The following is a 20,293-nucleotide window of genomic DNA, read 5'->3' as shown; positions in this document are numbered from 1 at the left end:
AAGGTTTATTGTTTCTTTTGTTATATTAGATTTTCACTTGATGCTATACTTGTTTACCAGGAACAGAGATTAAAAGAGATGGGAGGCAGTCCAGTGGCACCTCCAGCAAACACTAACCAATCAAATCCCTTTGCCTCACCAACCACAACAACGCCACCAACATCTGGTGGGGTCAACTTGTTCGGTTCTCCGACAAAATCAACAGCTGGCAATGCACCTAGTGATGACCTTTTGAACCTTGCAGGGAATCCATTCATAGAAAATGTACAAAATGTGATGCAAATGAACAATGTCATGAATAACATGCAACCAACGTCACAACAGCAGCCATTCGCAACCCCAGGCTGGAATTCTACAGGAGTGAACAACACACCAGGTAGGTGTCACGTACACAGTCATAGTCGCTGATAGGTCAGGAGGGTAAAGGTCACAGTCATAGTCGCTGATAGGTCAGGAGGGTAAAGGTCACAGTCATAGTCGCTGATAGGTCAGGAGGGTAAAGGTCACAGTCGCTGATAGGTCAGGAGGGTAAAGGTCACAGTCGCTGATAGGTCAGGAGGGTAAAGGTCACAGTCATAGTCGCTGATAGGTCAGGAGGGTAAAGGTCATAGTCGCTGATAGGTCAGGAGGGTAAAGGTCATAGTCGCTGATAGGTCAGGAGGGTAAAGGTCACAGTCATAGTCACTGATAGGTCAGGAGGGTAAAGGTCACAGTCATAGTCGCTGATAGGTCAGGAGGGTAAAGGTCACAGTCGCTGATAGGTCAGGAGGGTAAAGGTCAAGTGGTCTTTATACAGAAAAAAACTGGTTGTGGTTAAACAAAACAAGTTTTTGCAAATATATTAAAGTGTTGAAATTCTTTAACTTTACAATAATCTGAAATATTTCATTAATCTGTAATATTTCATTAAACAGTGAAACCTGTCTGATCTGACACATTTTAGGACCCAATGTATTTGTCATGTAAGACAGAAGCAGGGGATCAGATTATACAGGGTACTAGATAACTGGAGGAAACACAGCAGTTGCCTAAGATTTGAAGTAAAAGGAGGGGTGCCAATTTGGGCCTTTCTGCAGCCAATCAGTGATAGAACCCTGCGGGATCAGTAACTTGCAAAATTTAGATTATGACCTCCATGACTTTGTGATCATTGTGTCAATTTGTTTTGGGGTTTGTTTTTGGAAGTTTTTGGTAGTTTTCTTAAAGTATTTGATATCAAAATAGACCATTCCGAAATTGTTTGACCTACTTCATCATTTATTTACTGTTTTTGTAGCTGAATTCTTAAAATTTGCTAGTTATTTAACAGAAACTACAAAAATTATCATTTTTGCTGCAATATATAGTTTGTAAGAACTTTTAAAAAAAATTGTTGATTTTACACCCTCCCACTTTGACCCCAATTTTCTATATGAGCCCACACAAAAATCAGATGTTTTGAGCATGATACAATATATGCTGCTGATCTTATAGTATCTTTCTGGAATTATTAGCCTTTTCATTGATTGGCCGCAGAAAGGCCCAAATTGGCACCCATCCTTTGTCATAGAGATTTTTGCCATTCATTTTCTCTCTAAAAAATATTTGTTTGGTATGTCAGATGTTAGTAAAACTCAATGATAGTTATTACTGAACTGTGTAAAACTTGGTACATTGTTGTTAGGGTTTATAACTATTTATTTATCTGTATTTACTCAGAATTGTTTCTTTTCTGCTGTATCTGCTTAGATGTGCTAGTACATGTATTTACTTAACATTAGGAACATTTTCTTGAGTGATCAGTGAGACTTTTAACACCTAATGAATATATGTAGACAATCTGACATCATTCTACATCTGATTAACTAATACCAAAAATATAGAAAAAAAACCCAAACTTTTATAGAGACTGTTTTGTTTTAAAATAAAAACTTCCAACACTAACAATTAACTACCTACTGAATGATCTAGTGTTTCATCCTGAGTATCAAATTCAGGTCGTTACCTGGGAGTAAAACTTGGCATCATCCTATTTGATACCAGGCCTTGATAACATGGGAAATATTTACCAGATTAATCTTTGTTGAAGTTTGATTGTGTGACCCTTCAGGCTATAAACAATATGTTTCTGATCATTTCTTGCTGTTTGATAGTTGAAGTGAAAGCTTGATTAACAAATCTACAGCAGATTCCACTTCATGGACAAATGGGCAAACATGAAATAAAATTCTTCATTTACATTTTTTTTTTAAACTAAGTGAAAAAAGTTTTATTTACTTAGGAATGATTGTTTTCTTGTTAAATTCTAAAGTAATTTTGGAAAATGATGAGATTTGAATGTGAAAGTAAGCTTATTTTGTAAAATGTCAGCTGTTTATACAACCACATTCCAGCTGTTGGTTAAAGAAAAGAGGACAAATAGTATTAAAGTTCAAGGTGGAAGTTCAATATGGTGAAAATTTAATATATATTTTGGGGAGGTGTGATGGGGAAAGGATTTCTTGTCTAGTCCCATTCTATTGATAGGGAATAGTAAGAAAATGAACGAAATTCATGTATGAGGTACAGAGGTCAATGATAAAAAAACATTATATTTACTGGTACAGACACATTAGTGATACGATACAAGTTTTTGTTATAAGGTGGCAAAGTAAAAAAACAAAACAAAAAGACCCAAAAAACAAAACAAAACAACAAAGAATAAATTTACATTAATACCCTTAAATAGTACAATGTAAACTGGACAAGGCATTCCAAAAGGTGAAACATCTTCTGGTCTAAAGGGCAGGAAATGTCACATTATCAGAGTGAGATCTTAACTCTGTACATCAGGTACATGTGTAGCATCAAACACGTCAAAATACACACTGTCCTTATTATTGGTAGGAAAATCATTTCCAATGCTCTAGAAACTGATTTGTAAGATGAAGTAATAAGAAATCAAGCAAGTTGGGGCTGTGGTGGCCGAGTGGTTTAGGTGTCCTGACACTTTATCACTAGCCCTCCACCTCTGGGTTGCGAGTTCGAAATTCACGTGGGACAGTTGCCATGTACTGACCATAGGTTAGACCAAGTGTGTGGGTGTGAGGACTAGACCAAGTCTGTTGGTGTGAGGAGTTCTGTGTGGGGGTTAGACCAAGTCTGTTGGTGTGAGGACTAGACCAAGTGTGTGGGTGTGAGGACTAGACCAAGTGTGTGGGTGTGAGGACTAGACCAAGTGTGTGGGTGTGAGGACTAGACCAAGTGTGTGGGTGTGAGGACTAGACCAAGTGTGTGGGTGTGAGGACTAGACCAAATGTGTGGGTGTGAGGACTAGACCAAGTGTGTGGGTGTGATGACTAGACCAAGTCTGTTGGTGTGAGGAGTTCTGTGTGGGGGTTAGACCAAGTCTGTTGGTGTGAGGAGTTCTGTGTGGGGGTTAGACCAAGTCTGTTGGTATCAGGACTAGACTAATTCTGTTGGTGTGAGGACAAGATTAAGTCTGTGGGTGTGAGGAGTTTCATCAAGGAGTTAGACCAAGTCTGTGGGTGTGAGGAGTTACGTCCAAGTCTGTGGGGGTGAGGAGTTACGTCCAGGGGTTAGACCAAGTCTGTTGGTGTGAGGACTAGACCAAGTCTGTTGGTGTGAGGACTAGACCAAGTCTGTTTGTGTGAGGACTAGACCAAGTCTGTTTGTGTGAGGACTAGACCAAGTCTGTTGGTGTGAGGACTAGACCAAGTCTGTTGGTGTGAGGACTAGACCAAGTGTGTGGGTGTGAGGACTAGACCAAGTGTGTGGGTGTGAGGACTAGACCAAGTGTGTGGGTGTGAGGACTAGACCAAGTGTGTTGGTGTGAGGACTAGACCAAGTGTGTGGGTGTGAGGACTAGACCAAGTGTGTGGGTGTGAGGACTAGACCAAGTGTGTGGGTGTGAGGACTAGACCAAGTGTGTGGGTGTGAGGACTAGACCAAGTGTGTGGGTGTGAGGACTAGACCAAGTGTGTGGGTGTGAGGACTAGACCAAGTGTGTGGGTGTGAGGACTAGACCAAGTGTGTGGGTGTGAGGTGCTCTGTCCAGGGTTAGACTAAGTCTATGGGTGTGAGGAGTTCCGTCCAGGAGTTGGACTAAGTCTGTGGATGTGAGGAGTTCCGTCCAGGAGTTGGACTAAGTCTGTGGATGTGAGGAGTTCCGTCCAGGAGTTAGACTAAGTCTGTGGATGTGAGGAGTTCCGTCCAGGAGTTGGACTAAGTCTGTGGATGTGAGGAGTTCCGTCCAGGAGTTGGACTAAGTCTGTGGGTGTGAGGAGTTCCGTCCAGGAGTTAGACCAAGTCTGTTGGTGTGAGGACTAGACCAAGTCTGTGGGTGTGAGGAGTTCTGTCCAGGAGTTAGACCAAGTCTATGGATGTGAGGAGTTCCGTCCAGGAGTTAAACCAAGTCTCTGGATGTCTGATCAGAATTATAGAGTAATTAATTGATTAAATATTAAATAGTACAATTTGAATAGGTCCACATTCAGGATATTAAATAATGAATCTTCAGTCAACAAATTATTAAAAAAAAAGTTCCTGTTTGGTAGCATGTAACTACCGGCTTGTATAAAACATTTGTTGTGTAAGGACTATAGATAGTATGTTAGGTAGATACTAGTTAGATCCATATCCAAATGTTTTGGTAGAATGACAATTTAACATACAGATTAACTGTTTTGCCGTGCAGCGTCCAGTTCTGGGTTTACATCAGAAGCAGATTTTGATAAGGTGTTTCACAACGCCAACACGACAACAACTGGTACGAACTTTATGTCTACTGATGATGCATGCTAACAATTTTCTTGAAAAATCTCTTTATGTAGATAGATTTTGTTTTAGCTACTTAAAGTTTATTTTGTTCACACATAACAAACTGATGAATGGGACTAATTTTGCCAATTTATCCCCAGAGCTGTTGGCTTTCTCTAACACTAACACTGGCTCAGTATCAAAATCTGTGCTGTTTTCAAAAATTTTAGACTTGTTATTCTGCTGTAACGGTTGAAGAGATATGGCCAATGTTTGATTTGATAATAAAAAGGAGAAGATTTCAATAATATCCTGTATCATAGTGATTTCTCCATCAGTTTGTCACAGTATGTTGTCTGCTTGAGTCATACTTTGTTTTCTGGTGTTGGTCAAATAAATTAAGGTTGTCTTATGAACGACAGTAAATGCACATAATACCATGACTTAGATTGGCAGCTGAACATGTCGATGGAGAGCATCCAGGGATCTGAATATTGTTAGGATAGCCAGGTTGGATAATGTCTCTCAATACTTACAGCACTGACACATTCAGCAGCTTATCACAGCTAGATGCAATATCCCACCAAGTAATCGTCTAACAAGTGTAGACTGGTGTTGGATTTTGTAAACATAAGTTTGCTTTTTACTGTATATATTTTTTCTGCATGCTTGCTAATATAATTGATGTATTGTTTAATGCCACGACTCAACCGACCCAACATATCCTGCTACTACTAATACTACTCAACTGTGCATGTGTTCTTGTGGGTGGCCTACCCTTGTTGCTGTTTGGTTGTGTGCAGCAGGTGGCGCTGCTGCTAACTCCTTAACTCTGGATGTGTCCCTATCACCTGGAATGGGTCAGCTACTCACTCCCTCACCAACTCCAACTTCTCCAGGTATATAACTCACCTGTGTGTAACTGGGCCGTCTGTCCTCTAGTAGCCCAGGTTCCATGTCTTGAAAGCTCTCTCTTTACATGTTGTGTTGAGTACATTATGTTGTAAGTATGTTGTGTTGAGATATATTTGTAAATGTTGTAGGAACATGTCAATGTTGTTTGAGTACTTCGGTAGTACAATGTAAAAACATTTGTCAAGATGTTAAAATGGCTAGAAAAATCCTATGAACATTTTGACTGAATAAGACAATTTAATCAGCATCTAAACAAATGTTTTTACATGGATGCCATTAGACAGGTGATATATCACCAGACATATGATTTTTGATGAAGACATTGTATGTTTGTTTTTTCTCCTAAACAGTGGCCAGTCCTCAGTTCCCTTGTAAGTTGATGGCTTCCAGAACTAATTATCTAAAGTTTCTGGTCAAAGTCGTGTAGCTTTGTGTAAATACTGATGAACAGGTGCTGCCTTCCTTCAGCTGTTCTGTAATCACAATGCTTCTGTAATATCAATAAAAATCTGACAATTTGTACTAAATCTTGTGTAGGCAGTACCTGAGGTCAGTTGCCAGTCAGAAAACTTAATTAACATGCTAGATCTACTGTTTTGCTGTGGTTTCTTTGTTTTGATAAAATATTATATCACGATATAGTAATTCTTAGTGTATCATTGAATTCTTATCATGTTTTTCACTGTGTTTGAACATGTCCTCAAAGTCTATATTTTTTTGTCCATTTGTCTGTGCACCAGAAAATCAGAACAAACCTTTGGCGAGGTGAAGAGGCCAAATGGTCCGGTTCGAGTATGACTGGTACTATTACATTAATCAATGATAATTATCAAAAGTAGTACTAAAATACATTGATTCAAATATTTGTCCTTGTTGCTGTAGATAATAAAGAGTGTCTGTAGTCTTAGTAGTGTGTTTTATACATTACCAAAGTTCAACAACAACATTTTTATGTTCCTCTGTCCAAAAGACATTGCAAATATTTGACATGGCAAAAAAACTTTCAATAAGAAATGTATCACATTTGACAATTAAGGAATTCAGTTAGTCCTTTATATCTTGTACAGTAAAATTGGATAATAATGTTGTTGTTACTGTGGATAATTAGTATAGATACTTGAACTTAAGATCTTGATATAAAACTTGAATTTTCTTTTTCCATTGTATTGTCTTCCTTAACAGACTTGCTTTGATTACATCTTCATCATATTGTTAAAAATCTTGTGTGATTATTCATTATCAAATCATAAACACATTCTTCCATATTTTTTTAGATTATTGAATTGTTGAAGTATTGAAAATTTAAAGAAACTGTATCAAGAACAAATGATTTTATTCCTACCAATGCATAACAGTTTGGATATGTTGATGATTTTAAGATGTCCATTGATAAATAGCAGATTGTTTCGCCTTGATTCCCCTGATGTTAGAGGCCTTGTTGCCAGGAGTCTATAAATAAAGCATTACTAGGTTCTCCAGTAGAATTACTCAACAGCGAACCTTACATGCAGCATGTATGTATTAGAACACGGTAAACCAAAAGTATCATTCAATAAAGTTTTAATTGTTAGCTAATAAAGGTAAAAAACTTGCCCAGTTTAGCTGTTAATTTTTCCACAATACCTGTATTTATTAGACTATTTACTGTTAAGCTGTGATTTTCTCCACAACACCTGTGTTTATTATTTATGGTAAGGTTATGTATATCTTGTGGAGGTGTGCAGTGTCTTACCTGTACTTGGTTCTATAATACAGGGAGTCTTCATCTTTTTTGCCTTTCTCTGTTCAGCCCCTACTGTCCCACCCGAGGAGGAACCGCTTGATCCCCTGGACTCGCTGGCCCTAGGGGGCACCACCAGTAGTTGTGGGGGAGACCTGTCCAGTCTGACTGGTTCGGGCGGGGCTATGGGGGGTGTGCCAATGCAGATGCAGGGGGCACAAATTCTGGGCACCAGTCCCCAAGGTTTGGTTGTCACTGTTGTTTGTAACACAGTGTGTAGTAGTAGATACATTTTGTGTACTATATCACAACATTCCTTTTGTCAAATTGTTCCCGTCTTGTTCCCATTGTAGTTCATATTTGTACAGTTAAATCTCTGGATATGAAAGTTTTTTGGACGTCCAGACATTTCGAAATAATTGGCATACATTTTTAGAAGTATACTACAGTAGGACTGAAATATAGGGGCAACATGCTGTATACATTTTCCAAGTTTTTATCCATGTTTGACCGTAACTTAACATGCCACAAAAGTGCAGAAATACTTTGTATTGTATTGAAGCTAATATATTATTGAAATTTAAAAGAAATGTGAAATTTGAAGAAGGATATTGGTGAGAATTAGGAGATTGTTGTTGGTATATGAAACATTGCGTTTGTTTGGAACTTTTTGTTTGGGATTAGGTCCATCACTGTGTCACTCATTAGCACTGTTGGGTTTATTTTATCAGGACTTTTCTTTCTAATGTATATCAACAATATGCTTTAATGGTTTTTAGTTTGTTTGATTTTGTTTGAAAGAAAACATGTTCAGCAAGAATTTTAAAAAGAGGAATTCTTGACTTTACACAAGATTTCATTGAAATGTTGAAGTTTTCTGATTTTTCATAGTTATGTATGATATATTTATAGTAATGCATGAAATAGTGTAATAAATCACATATATATTATTTGATTCTGTGTCTGTATGTCAAAACAGTTTTAAGGGATCCATCTAGTCATGTCTTTAAGTTCCCTATGTCTGTCACCAAACACCCTGCATGTGTTCATGTCAATTAAGAATCATACTCATATCTACTCTTGTTAATGAATGAAATCATACTCACCTTTACTCTTATTAACGTATGAAAATCATAATCACCTTTACTCTTGTTAATGAATGAAAATCATGCTCACCTTTACTCTTGTTAATGAATGAAATCATACTCGCCTTTACTCTTGTTAATAAGTGAAATCCTACTCACCTTTGCTCTTGTTAATGAATGAAATCATACTCACCTTTACTCTTGTTAATAAATGAAATCATACTCACATTTACTCTTGTTAATAAATGAAATCATACTCACATTTACTCTTGTTAATAAATGAAATCATACTCACCTTTACTCTTGTTAATGAATGAAATCATACTCACCTTTACTCTTGTTAATAAATGAAATCATACTCACCTTTACTCTCATGATCGAATGAAATCATACTGGATTTTAATCTTGTTAATGAATGAAAATCATACTCACTTTACTTAGATTAAAATGGAATTCACGCAATGTCTTTTGACTGGCTGGAATACTATCCTTCAAAGCTCTTTCTATTTTAAAAGAAGAGTTATATTTTCAGTTACCTCATTATCTGTTACTTGGATTTTTTTTTACCCAAATCAAAGACTGATTACTCACAAGACAAGATATAGAAGCTGAAGTTGGTAGCTTGTATGATAGAAATAGGGTGTCACTATCTGTGTCTATATTTCCAACCTATTCTCTTTTGTGTTATTTGGTTAGCAGTACAATTTTATGATTATTTGTGAAATGTCCTGTTTCCATTAACTGTGAAAAGACTTAATTCATGTTACAAATGAACATATACAATCAGGAAATATTCATCTAAGGAAGAACAATGTCATTAATATATCTGTATGTTATAATCTCTCTGTTGGACTCTGTTTTGGTACTGAATGTTTGTGTTTATGTCACTAGCATTCCCCGAGATGACAATGCCGGCTAGTCCAGGTGGGTGCTTTTCTATCTTCTATCATTTCAGTTTGGTTAGTTTTGTTTTGGATTCATATGTTTCAGATATGTGTTCCCAACATTTCTTTTTGTTTCTGTGTGTTTCACACACTACCTTCCAATGTTATACTTGTGATTTTGATGACCCAGCTAGTTGTTAAATACTGTAGGAACAATTGGTCTCTTGACACTTTAATGTGCAGGCTTATGAGTATGAACTTTCTGTTGCCAGGATTTGACTTATACTATCTGATATTATTAAACAAAAAACCCCAAAAAAGTAAGAGAATGTATGTAATTTCAAGGGAACTTTGCCTAAAAAAATTGGCATACTCTGTTATATTTTGTATGTTGAAGGAGCCTATTATATTTTATATATCAAAGGAATCTGTTATATTTTATATGTTGAAGGCGTCTGTTATATTTCATATGTTGAAGGCATCTGTTGTATTTTGTATATTGAAGAAATCTGTTATATTTTATATGTTGAAGGCGTCTTGAAGGAATCTGTTATATTTTATATGTTGAAAGCGTCTGTCATATTTCATATGTTGAAGGAATCTGTTGTATTTTGTATATTGAAGGAATCTGTTGTATTTTGTATATTGAAGGAATCTATTATATTTCATATGTTGAAGGCATCTGTTGTATTTTATATGTTGAAGGAATCTGTTATATTATATATGTTGAAGGCGTCTGTTGTATTTTGTATATTGAAGAAATCTGTTATATTTTATATGTTGAAGGCGTCTTGAAGGAATCTGTTATATTTTATATGTTGAAGGCGTCTGTTATATTTCATATGTTGAAGGCATCTGTTGTATTTTGTATATTGAAGGAATCTATTATATTTCATATGTTGAAGGCATCTGTTGTATTTTATATGTTGAAGGAATCTGTTATATTATATATGTTGAAGGCGTCTGTTGTATTTTGTATATTGAAGGAATCTGTTATATTTTGTATATTGAAGGCATCTGTTGTATTTTGTATATTGAAGGAATCTATTATATTTCATATGTTGAAGGCATCTGTTATATTTTGTATATTGAAGGAATCTATTATATTTCATATGTTGAAGGCATCTGTTATATTTTATATGTTGAAGGTATCTGTTGTATTTTATATGTTGAAAGAGCCTGTGATATTTTAATGTTACTGCTGCTATTCCTATGCTGTGATATCAGTCCATGTTTTATGGGTAAAAAGATCTTGTCAGGGAAAACACCATGATGTATGTTTATAGACAAAGTCCGGGGTTCGACTGTATATTGACAGAGTTATCTCCCCAAATATATTATCTGCATCCTTTGATCCATGTTGTATATCTTTTCAAGCTCTCCAACACAGGAGTCTCACTCCCAATTTTATGGAGCAAGGTAGGGCACTGTTGAAAATTACAGGAATAATAAAACATTTTGTAATATAATTGAATTTGGTATATCTTTGAAGTTGATATAACTTACTAATTGCTACCAAAAATTTGTCAGTGTGCAGTTTTCACAATTAATTGTCTACATAACTCAGTTCTAGATTTCATTTGTACAGCTTTAGATTAGTTGACAAGTTAGCTGATGGATATGTTTATAAAGTGATCAAGGATAATTTGAAAAAATACCAACTGATATTGTCCAAACAATACAGTATTTTAAACCCTTACTTATGTTACCACAATGAAACAATTTATTACATTTTTTACCTGTGAAATATAAGAAATTATCAACTTGATAAGATTTATTTCTTGCTGTATCATCAGTTTTATACTTTTTTTAAAATTTTATTTTTACAAATTAAAATGGTGCTTTCTATTTATCACATTGAAATCTGCCAATTTTCCAAATGAAGTGAAGGTAGTGTAAGTGTTGTTTTTTTGCTGCATTTCTGCAATATATATTGCAGATTTTGATAATATATTCATTTCACAATAATTTCATAAGCAAAATTCAACAGGTAACAACAGAAAAATGTTGAAATTGTGTTCAGCAGCCCATTCCAAACTATGCCGTTTTGTCAAGCATAACATCATAGGGGTACAGCGTTAAAGATTACACTTCTCATCACCATACTTTTTCGAAACATAGATTTGTTTCGGTTTTTTTTCATCTATAACAATGAAATAGATAGAAAACATATTCTGTCATACTCATGAAATATATGATATATTCAACAGGAAACCATTGAATATCTTCTATATGTCTGTAGAGATGTAACATTAATGTCAGTTACAGATGGTAATGTTCTTCTGTTTCTTGTTTGTGTGGCAGCTGTGGGTAGGACCAGTCCCGCCCCTTCCTCCACCTCCGACCAGGGATCAGGTGACCAAATATCCTGTCCTAGTTGTCAAGTTTATTTTCATGTTCTTCCAGAATAGTTATGTTCTTTTACATATGTACCTTTAAAGGTTTTGTTCAATCGTCCCAAGTTTATTTTATTTTGGTGGTTTTAATTTTTGGATTTATCTAATTATCCTGATGAGAATGTAGTTTTCATATACCCATAGAGCAGCATCATTGTTGATAAACTCCTAGAGTGAAGTCAGTAGACTGTCCATATCTTAATGTTGTGATGTAACCCCATTAGAGACAACATATCTCTGTTATAACTTTTAGTATGAAATATAATGCATATTGTTAAAAAAGCTGTTGTGGAATTTTATTTATTATTTTCAATTTTCGTTTTTGTTAAAATAATAACAAAAAGTGTTTTGATTTGTGATATCTCATGAAAATGATGAGAAAGAATGTGTTTATGTTCATGTTTCCTATGTGATCACCATGCTTTCTATATGTTATCACTGCATGTCTACTGTTTATTTAACACCATTCATCAGAAGAAAAAAATGTCAGTTTTCAGAATCTAATATTTATAATTGCTGATGACAAAGACCAACAGTTTAAAAACAACTTGAATACAGCAGAACATTACATATCCAAATGTGCTCCTGCTGCCCTTATATATGTTTACTTGTAAATTGTATATATGAAAATCTGCAAATTACCCATCCCAAGACTGTTTTGGATATGGGGTGTTTTACTGTTAGACCTTACCGCGGAGATCTGTCCGTTACAGTACCAGCCACATAACCTCAGGTGAAGATCTCAGGTGCGTGGTTTGATGCTCTCTATACATTTCGATTTGTGTTTCTCGGGAAGCTGAGAAACGGCCTTATCTATGCTGTTGTGGTTGTGTCCTTGGGCAAGACACTTTACCCTAATTGCTCTGGATAGCATGCACTGGGCCTCCAATATGTTGTTCAGTGAGGTAGTCACCAACTGCTACAAGGAGACCTCTCTTCAAAATGACCCTGGCTGTTCATGGGGCGATAAATCCATCAAACAAACAAACTTGTATGTCCTTGACCAAGTTTCCATGCATGAAACAGTCAACACAAGAACTACATGTACCCTGTGAGCTCCATTGTAGACATATAATTGTTGTGATTCATTTAGATGTAGTTGTACTTTTCCTATGGGTCAGCTCAATCAAGCTAATATATCAATTTATAGTCCTTGTCTGTACAACTGTCTCGGTTTAAGTAAAGTACTTTACCTGTACATGTGTCTCTTATTTTAAATACTGTAAACCTGAGTGTCCTGGTATTTTACTGGTATATTAACCAATTAACATGATCTGAAAATAGATATCATTACCCTTAGTAGTATATCATAACATTTTGTTTGTAATCACAAATATAAGATATGGTCATAGTTTATTAGTGGTGCCCTACACATGACATTTGTAGGAAGTATGTATGATACCATGTTTGATTGAATTGCTGGCCATGCTGGGAGGAGTTATCTACCTTTGTACCTTACAAGACCACATCAATATTATACTGTTTTGTTGACAGGGTTTGATGCATTTGGTGAAGTACTACAACCCAAATCACAGAATCTAACAGAGGACAAGAAACAGGATAAGTTGATACAGCCTGATCTTAACACAAGTCTGGTCCAACTGGCTGGTAATCTCCACATCAATGGACCGGCTCAACAAGTCAAAAAGTAGGTACACCTCTTCATATGGTAACGTTAGATTTAAAGCCTTATTTGATTGTAGTATTGATATATTGCAATTCAACAAGCTTCAGATGTTATATGGTCCTTTAAAAGGAACCATCACACTTGACCACAGAGTATGTGTATGTATTTTATGATCATTTTGTTTTCATTTGTCCCAACAGATACTCCATATTCAAATTTAAATTTATTGTAGACAACAACATGAGTGGCAGCCAAAGGGTGAACAGAAGAAGACTGGTGGGGCTAACTGGCAGAATCAGCCAGCATTGGCATCCTCAACCACCACATGGAATCAGGGTTTTGCGCCTACAAACCCCATGGTAAGTCATGCCTAATGAAGTTAGATAATTCAGGTATAATCAAAACACGTCAATAGGGAGTCTGATACTCTAACCTCCTCGGGAACCAAATATACTGGAGAAGGCTTTGATGAAAGAAATCCAATCCATAAATCAATCATTCCTTATCAGCCCTTTGACAAGTAAAATGTATTCTTATACTCATTTGCATGGTAAATTAAGTGAGTAAAATATACTCCACAAACCCATATTGAGTCAAGCATGCACTCCATAGCCCCCAAAGCAAGTCAAAGCTCTATGCCCCATTCTGAGTCAAAATACCCCCAACAGCCCCATTCTGAGTCAAAATACCCCCACAGCTGCATTCTGAGTCAAAATACCCCCACAGCCCCATTCTGATTCAAGATATCTCAAACCCCATATTAAGTCAAGATACCAAAACAGCCAATATTAAGTCAAGATACCCACACACTCAATATTGAGTTAAGATACCCCCACAGCCCTATTCTGAGTTAAGATACCCACATACTCCATATTGAGTTAAGATACATACTGTACCCACATACTCCATATTGAGTTAAGATACCCACACAGCCCTATTCTGAGTTAAGATACCCACATACTCCATATTGAGTTAAGATACCCACAAACTCAACATTGAGTTAAGATACCCCCACAGCCCTATTCTGAGTTAAGATACCCAAACACTCCATATTGAGTTAAGATACCCACATACTCCATATCGAGTCAAGATACCCACACAGCCATATTCTGAGTTAAGATACCCACACACTCAATATTGAGTTAAGATACCCACACAGCCATATTCTGAGTTAAGATACCCACACACTCCATATTGAGTTAAGATACCCACATACTCCATATTGAGTTAAGATACCCACACACTCCATATTGAGTTAAGATACCCACATACTCCATATTGAGTTAAGATACCCACAAACTCAACATTGAGTTAAGATACCCCCACAGCCCTATTCTGAGTTAAGATACCCACACACTCAATATTGAGTTAAGATACCCACACAGCCATATTCTGAGTTAAGATACCCACACACTCCATATTGAGTTAAGATACCCACATACTCCATATTGAGTTAAGATACCCACACACTCCATATTGAGTTAAGATACCCACATACTCCATATTGAGTTAAGATATCCACACACTCCATATTGAGTTAAGATACCTACATACTCCATATTGAGTTAAGATACCCACACACTCCATATTGAGTTAAGATACCCACATACTCCATATTGAGTTAAGATACCCACACACTCCATATTGAGTTAAGATACCCACACAGCCATATTCTGAGTTAAGATACCCACACAGCCATATTCTGAGTTAAGATACCCACACACTCCATATTGAGTTAAGATACCCACATACTCCATATTGAGTTAAGATACCCACATACTCCATATTGAGTTAAGATACCCACATACTCCATATTGAGTTAAGATACCCACATACTCCATATTCTGAGTTAAGATACCCACACACTACATATTGAGTTAAGATACCCACATGCTCCATATTGAGTTAAGATACCCACACGCTCCATATTGAGTTAAGATACCCACACACTCCATATTGAGTTAAGATACCCACATACTCCATATTGAGTTAAGATACCAACATACTCCATATTGAGTTAAGATACCCACACAGCACTATTGTGAGTTAATATACTCACACACTCCATATTGAGTCAAGATACCCATGCAGCTAATTTTTGGTATTGATGTTCATGTGAGGTCTAACAACATTAAGCATTTAATTTTTAAAGATATTTTTAGCCCACCATCATCAGATGGTGGGCTATTCAAATCGCCCTGCGTCCGTGGTCCGTCGTCCGTCCGTCCCTCCGTCCCTCCGTCCGTAAACAATTCTTGTTATCGCTATTTCTCAGAAAGTACTGAAGGGATCTTTCTCAAATTTCATATGTAGGTTCCCCTTGGTGCCTAGTTATGCATATTGCGTTTTGAGACCAATCGGAAAACAACATGGCCGACAGGCAGCCATCTTGGATTTTGACAATTGAAGTTTGTTATCGCTATTTCTGAGAAAGTACTGAAGGGATCTTTCTCAAATTTCATATGCAGGTTCCCCTTGGTGCCTAGTTATGCATATTGCGATTTGAGACCAATCGGAAAACAACATGGCCGACAGGCAGCCATCTTGGATTTTGACAATTGAAGTTTGTTATCGCTATTTCTGAGAAAGTACTGAAGGGATCTTTCTCAAATTTCATATGCAGGTTCCCCTTGGTGCCTAGTTATGCATATTGCGATTTGAGACCAATCCGAAAACAACATGGCCGACAGGCAGCCATCTTGGATTTTGACAATTGAAGTTTGTTATCACTATTTCTGAGAAAGTACTGAATGGATCTTTCTGAAATTTCAGATGTAAGTTTCCCTTGGTGCCTAGTTATGCATATTGCGTTTTGAGACCAATCCGAAAACAACATGGCCGACAGGCAGCCATCTTGGATTTTGACAATTGAAGTTTGTTATCGCTATTTCTGAGAATGTACTGAATGGATCTTTCTGAAATTTCATATGTAGGTTTCCCTTGGTGCCTAGTTATGCATATTGCGTTTTGAGACCAATCTGAAAACAACATGGCCGACAGGCAGCCATCTTGGATTTTGACAATTGAAGTTTGTTATCGCTATTTCTGAGAAAGTACTGAATGGATCTTTCTCAAATTTCATATGGAGGTTCCCCTTGGTGCCTCGTTATGCTTATTGCATTTTGAGATCAATCGGAAAACAATATGGCCGACAGACCGCCATCTTGGATTTTGACAATTGAAGTTTGTTATCTCTATTTCTCAAAGTACTGAATGGATCTTTCTCAAATTTCATAAGTAGGTCCCCCTTGGTCCCTTGTATTGCATTTTTGGACCAGTCTGTCCTGAAAACAACCTGGCAAACAAACAGCCATTATCGTTAAATCTCAAATTTCTTATATAGCTAGGATTCCCTTGTTTGAAAAGTACTGGAGGGATGTCTCAATTTGCACAGATTAGTAAAATGAAGGGAAAAGTAGAGAAAAGATCAATCTGACATAGAACCTATGAAGATCATTCAATGGTGGGCGCCAAGATCCCTCTGGGATCTCTTGTTTTTTTCCATTTTTAAATTTTGAATGTGTTGAGGACAATAGAGATTAGATTTCTAATTTTTCAGTTTATTAGCCCACCTAGCCCACCATCATCAGATGGTGGGCTTTTCAAATCGCCTTGCGTCCTCGGTCCGTGGTCCATGGTCCGTCCGTCCATAAACAATTCTTGTTATTGCTATTTCTGAGAAAGTGCTGAAGGGATCTTTCTCAAATTTCATATGTAGGTTGCCCTTCGTCCCTAGTTATGCATATTGCATTTTGGGACCGATCGGAAAACAACATGGCCGACAGGCAGCCATCTTGGATTATGACAATTGAAGTTTGTTATCGCTATTTCTGAGAAAGTACTGAAGGGATCTTTCTGAAATTTTATATGTAGGTTCCCCTTGGTCTGCAGTTATGCATATTGCATTTTGGGATGGATCGGAAAACAACATGGCCGACAGGCAGCCATTTTGGATTTTGACAATTGAAGTTTGTTATCGCTATTTCTCAGAAAGAACTGAAGGGATCTTTCTGAAATTTTATATATCGGTTGCCCTTGGTCCCTAGTTATGCATATTTCATTTTGAGACCGGTCGGATAACAACATGGCCAACTGACAGCCATCTTGGAATTTGACAACTGAAGTTTGTTATCGTTATTTTACAGAAGGTACTGAAGGGATATTTCTCAAATTTCATATGTAGATTCCCCTTGGTCCGTCGTATGGCATTTTCGGACCAATCTGAAAACATTGTCGACAGACAGTGATTATCGCTAAATCTCAAATTTCATATACCTGTATAAGTTCCCCTTGTTTGAAAAGTACTGGAGGGATGTTTCTCAATTTACACAGATTAGTAAGAGGAAGGGAAAAGTAGAGAAAAGATCAATCTGACATGGAACCTATAAAGATCATTCAATGGTGGAATGCCAAGATCCCTCTGGGATCTCTTGTTTTTTATTCAAGTCCAAGAATACTTAAGTTAAATATCAATCAAGCAAGAAATCATTTGATATGGTTAGATGGGCGTATTCTGCATCAGTTTGCATTGCTATGGTGTATGTATCTGGTACAAGAATTGTTAATACTTATTGTAAGGAGGAAATAATTAACACTTGTTTATTTCAGACTCAACCAGCCATGGGCTACAACATGGGTGCACAAACACAGCCGCCAATGATGGTAAGGCCACAAGTTTGGCAGACTTTTTATTCCGTATTTTGTTTATTGTCATAAAAACTTAAACTGAATTCATTGGTGTAAAACAGAATAGCTGATTATTTTCCTCTATGTACAGCAAGTTTTTAGCCCACCATCATCAGATGGTGGGCTATTCAAATCGCCCTGCGTCCGTGGTCCGTCGGCTGTCTGTCCCTCCGTCCCTCCGTCCGTCCGTCCGTCCCTCCATCCGTAAACAATTCTTGTTATCGCTATTTCTGAGAAAGTACTAAAGGGATCTTTCTCAAATTTCATATGAAGGTTCCCCTTGGTGCCTAGTTATACATATTGCGTTTTGAGACCAATCAGATAACAACATGGCCGACAGGCAGCCATCTTGGATTTTGACAACTGAAGTTTGTTATCGCTATTTCTGAGAAAGTACTGAAGGGATCTTTCTCAAATTTCATATGTAGGTTCCCCTTGGTGCCTAGTTATGCATATTGCGTTTTGAGACCAATCCGAAAACAACATGGCCGACAGGCAGCCATCTTGGATTTTGACAATTAAAGTTTGTTATCGCTATTTCTGAGAATGTACTGAATGGATCTTTCAGAAATTTCATATGTAAGTTTCCCTTGGTGCCTAGTTATGCATAATGCGTTTTGAGACCAATCTGGAAACAACATGGCCGACAGGCTGCCATCTTGGATTTTGACAATTGATGTTTGTTATCACTATTTCTGAGAAAGTGTTTAAGGGATCTTTCTCAAATTTCATATGTAAGTTTCACTTGGTGCCTAGTTATGCATATTGCGTTTTGAGACCAATCAGAAAACAACATGGCTGACAGGCAGCCATCTTGGATTTTGACAATTTAAGTTTGTTATCACTATTTCTGAGAAAGTACTGAATGGATCTTTCTGAAATTTCATATGTAGGTTTCCCTTGGTGCCTAGTTATGCATATTGCGTTTTGAGACCAATCAGAAAACAACATGGCCGACAGGCAGCCATCTTGGATTTTGACAATTTAAGTTTGTTATCACTATTTCTGAGAAAGTACTGAATGGATCTTTCTGAAATTTCATATGTAGGTTTCCCTTGGTGCTTAGTTATGCATATTGCGTTTTGAGACCAATCTGAAAACAACATGGCCGACAGGCAGCCATCTTGGATTTTGACAATTGAAGTTTGTTATCACTATTTCTGAGAAAGTATTTAAGGGATCTTTGTCAAATTTCATATGTAAGTTTCCCTTGGTGCCTAGTTATGCATATTGCGTTTTGAGACCAATCTGAAAACAACATGGCCGACAGGCAACCATCTTGGATTTTGACAATTGAAGTTTGTTATCGCTATTTCTGAGAAAGTTTTTAAGGGATCTTTCTCAAATTTCATATGTAAGTTTCCCTTGGTGCCTAGTTATGCATATTGCATTTTGAGACCAATCTGAAAATAACATGGCCGACAGGCAGCCATCTTAGATTTTACAATTGAAGTTTGTTATCGCTATTTCTGAGAAAGTACTGAAGGGATCTTTCTCAAATTTCATATGGAGGTTCCCCTTGGTGCCTCGTTATGCTTATTGCATTTTGAGATCAATTGGAAAACAATATGGCCGACAGACCGCCATCTTGGATTCTGACAATTGAAGTTTGTTATCTCTATTTCTGAAAGTACTGAATGGAAGTAGGTTCCCCTTGGTCCCTTGTATTGCATTTTTGGACCAGTCTGTCCTGAAAACAACCTTGCAAACAAACAGCCATTATCGTTAAATCTCAAATTTCTTATATAGCTAAGATTCCCTTGTTTGAAAAGTACTGGAGGGATGTCTCAATTTGCACAGATTAGTAAAATGAAGGAAATAGTAGAGAAAAGATCAATCTGACATGGAACCTATGAAGATCATTCAATGGTGGGTGCCAAGATCCCTCTGGGATCTCTTGTTAATCATCAGTTTACTTTTTCACCACATAGATTAAAATTTCTAGAGTTTTAGAAATTAAAATTCTTAAAATTTTAATCGGAAATTGATTATTTTCTATAGCAACCTGTTGGTATGATGGGACAACCTCGCCCCATGGGAATGCAGATGGGCCAACCAATGGGAATGCAGCCAACTATGGGTATGCAACCAAATATGGGCATGCAGTCTAATATGTATGCTACAGGAATGCAGCCAATGGGAATGATGCAACAGCCCCGACCCCCAACTGGGCAACAACAAAACGACCCATTTGGTGCATTATGAGATTAATTTACTGTGAGAAGTGGTAAGTTGTGCAGGGA

At 37.0% G+C, this 20,293-nt stretch overlaps 1 protein-coding gene across 3 annotated transcripts in view; it reads left to right on the top strand.

Annotated features, from left to right (window-relative positions):
* Positions 1–20,293, top strand: part of LOC117328080 (phosphatidylinositol-binding clathrin assembly protein LAP-like) — a 94,639-nt gene that overhangs the window by 67,541 nt on the left and 6,805 nt on the right. For all 3 annotated transcript variants that reach the window (XM_033885426.1, XM_033885425.1, XM_033885424.1), the window contains 10 exons: positions 61–376; positions 5,541–5,636; positions 7,442–7,615; positions 9,349–9,381; positions 10,719–10,760; positions 11,646–11,696; positions 13,232–13,385; positions 13,597–13,723; positions 17,973–18,026; positions 20,052–20,277. In XM_033885426.1, the coding sequence (XP_033741317.1) occupies positions 61–376; positions 5,541–5,636; positions 7,442–7,615; positions 9,349–9,381; positions 10,719–10,760; positions 11,646–11,696; positions 13,232–13,385; positions 13,597–13,723; positions 17,973–18,026; positions 20,052–20,255 (1,251 nt within the window). In that variant the 3' untranslated portion in view covers positions 20,256–20,277. The remainder of the gene's footprint in view (positions 1–60; positions 377–5,540; positions 5,637–7,441; positions 7,616–9,348; positions 9,382–10,718; positions 10,761–11,645; positions 11,697–13,231; positions 13,386–13,596; positions 13,724–17,972; positions 18,027–20,051; positions 20,278–20,293) is intronic.

The sequence above is a fragment of the Pecten maximus genome, chromosome 5 (assembly GCF_902652985.1).
Source record: "Pecten maximus chromosome 5, xPecMax1.1, whole genome shotgun sequence".
In the NCBI taxonomy this organism is placed as follows: Eukaryota; Metazoa; Mollusca; class Bivalvia; order Pectinida; family Pectinidae; genus Pecten; species Pecten maximus.
This window is presented reverse-complemented; position numbering and strand designations above follow the sequence as displayed.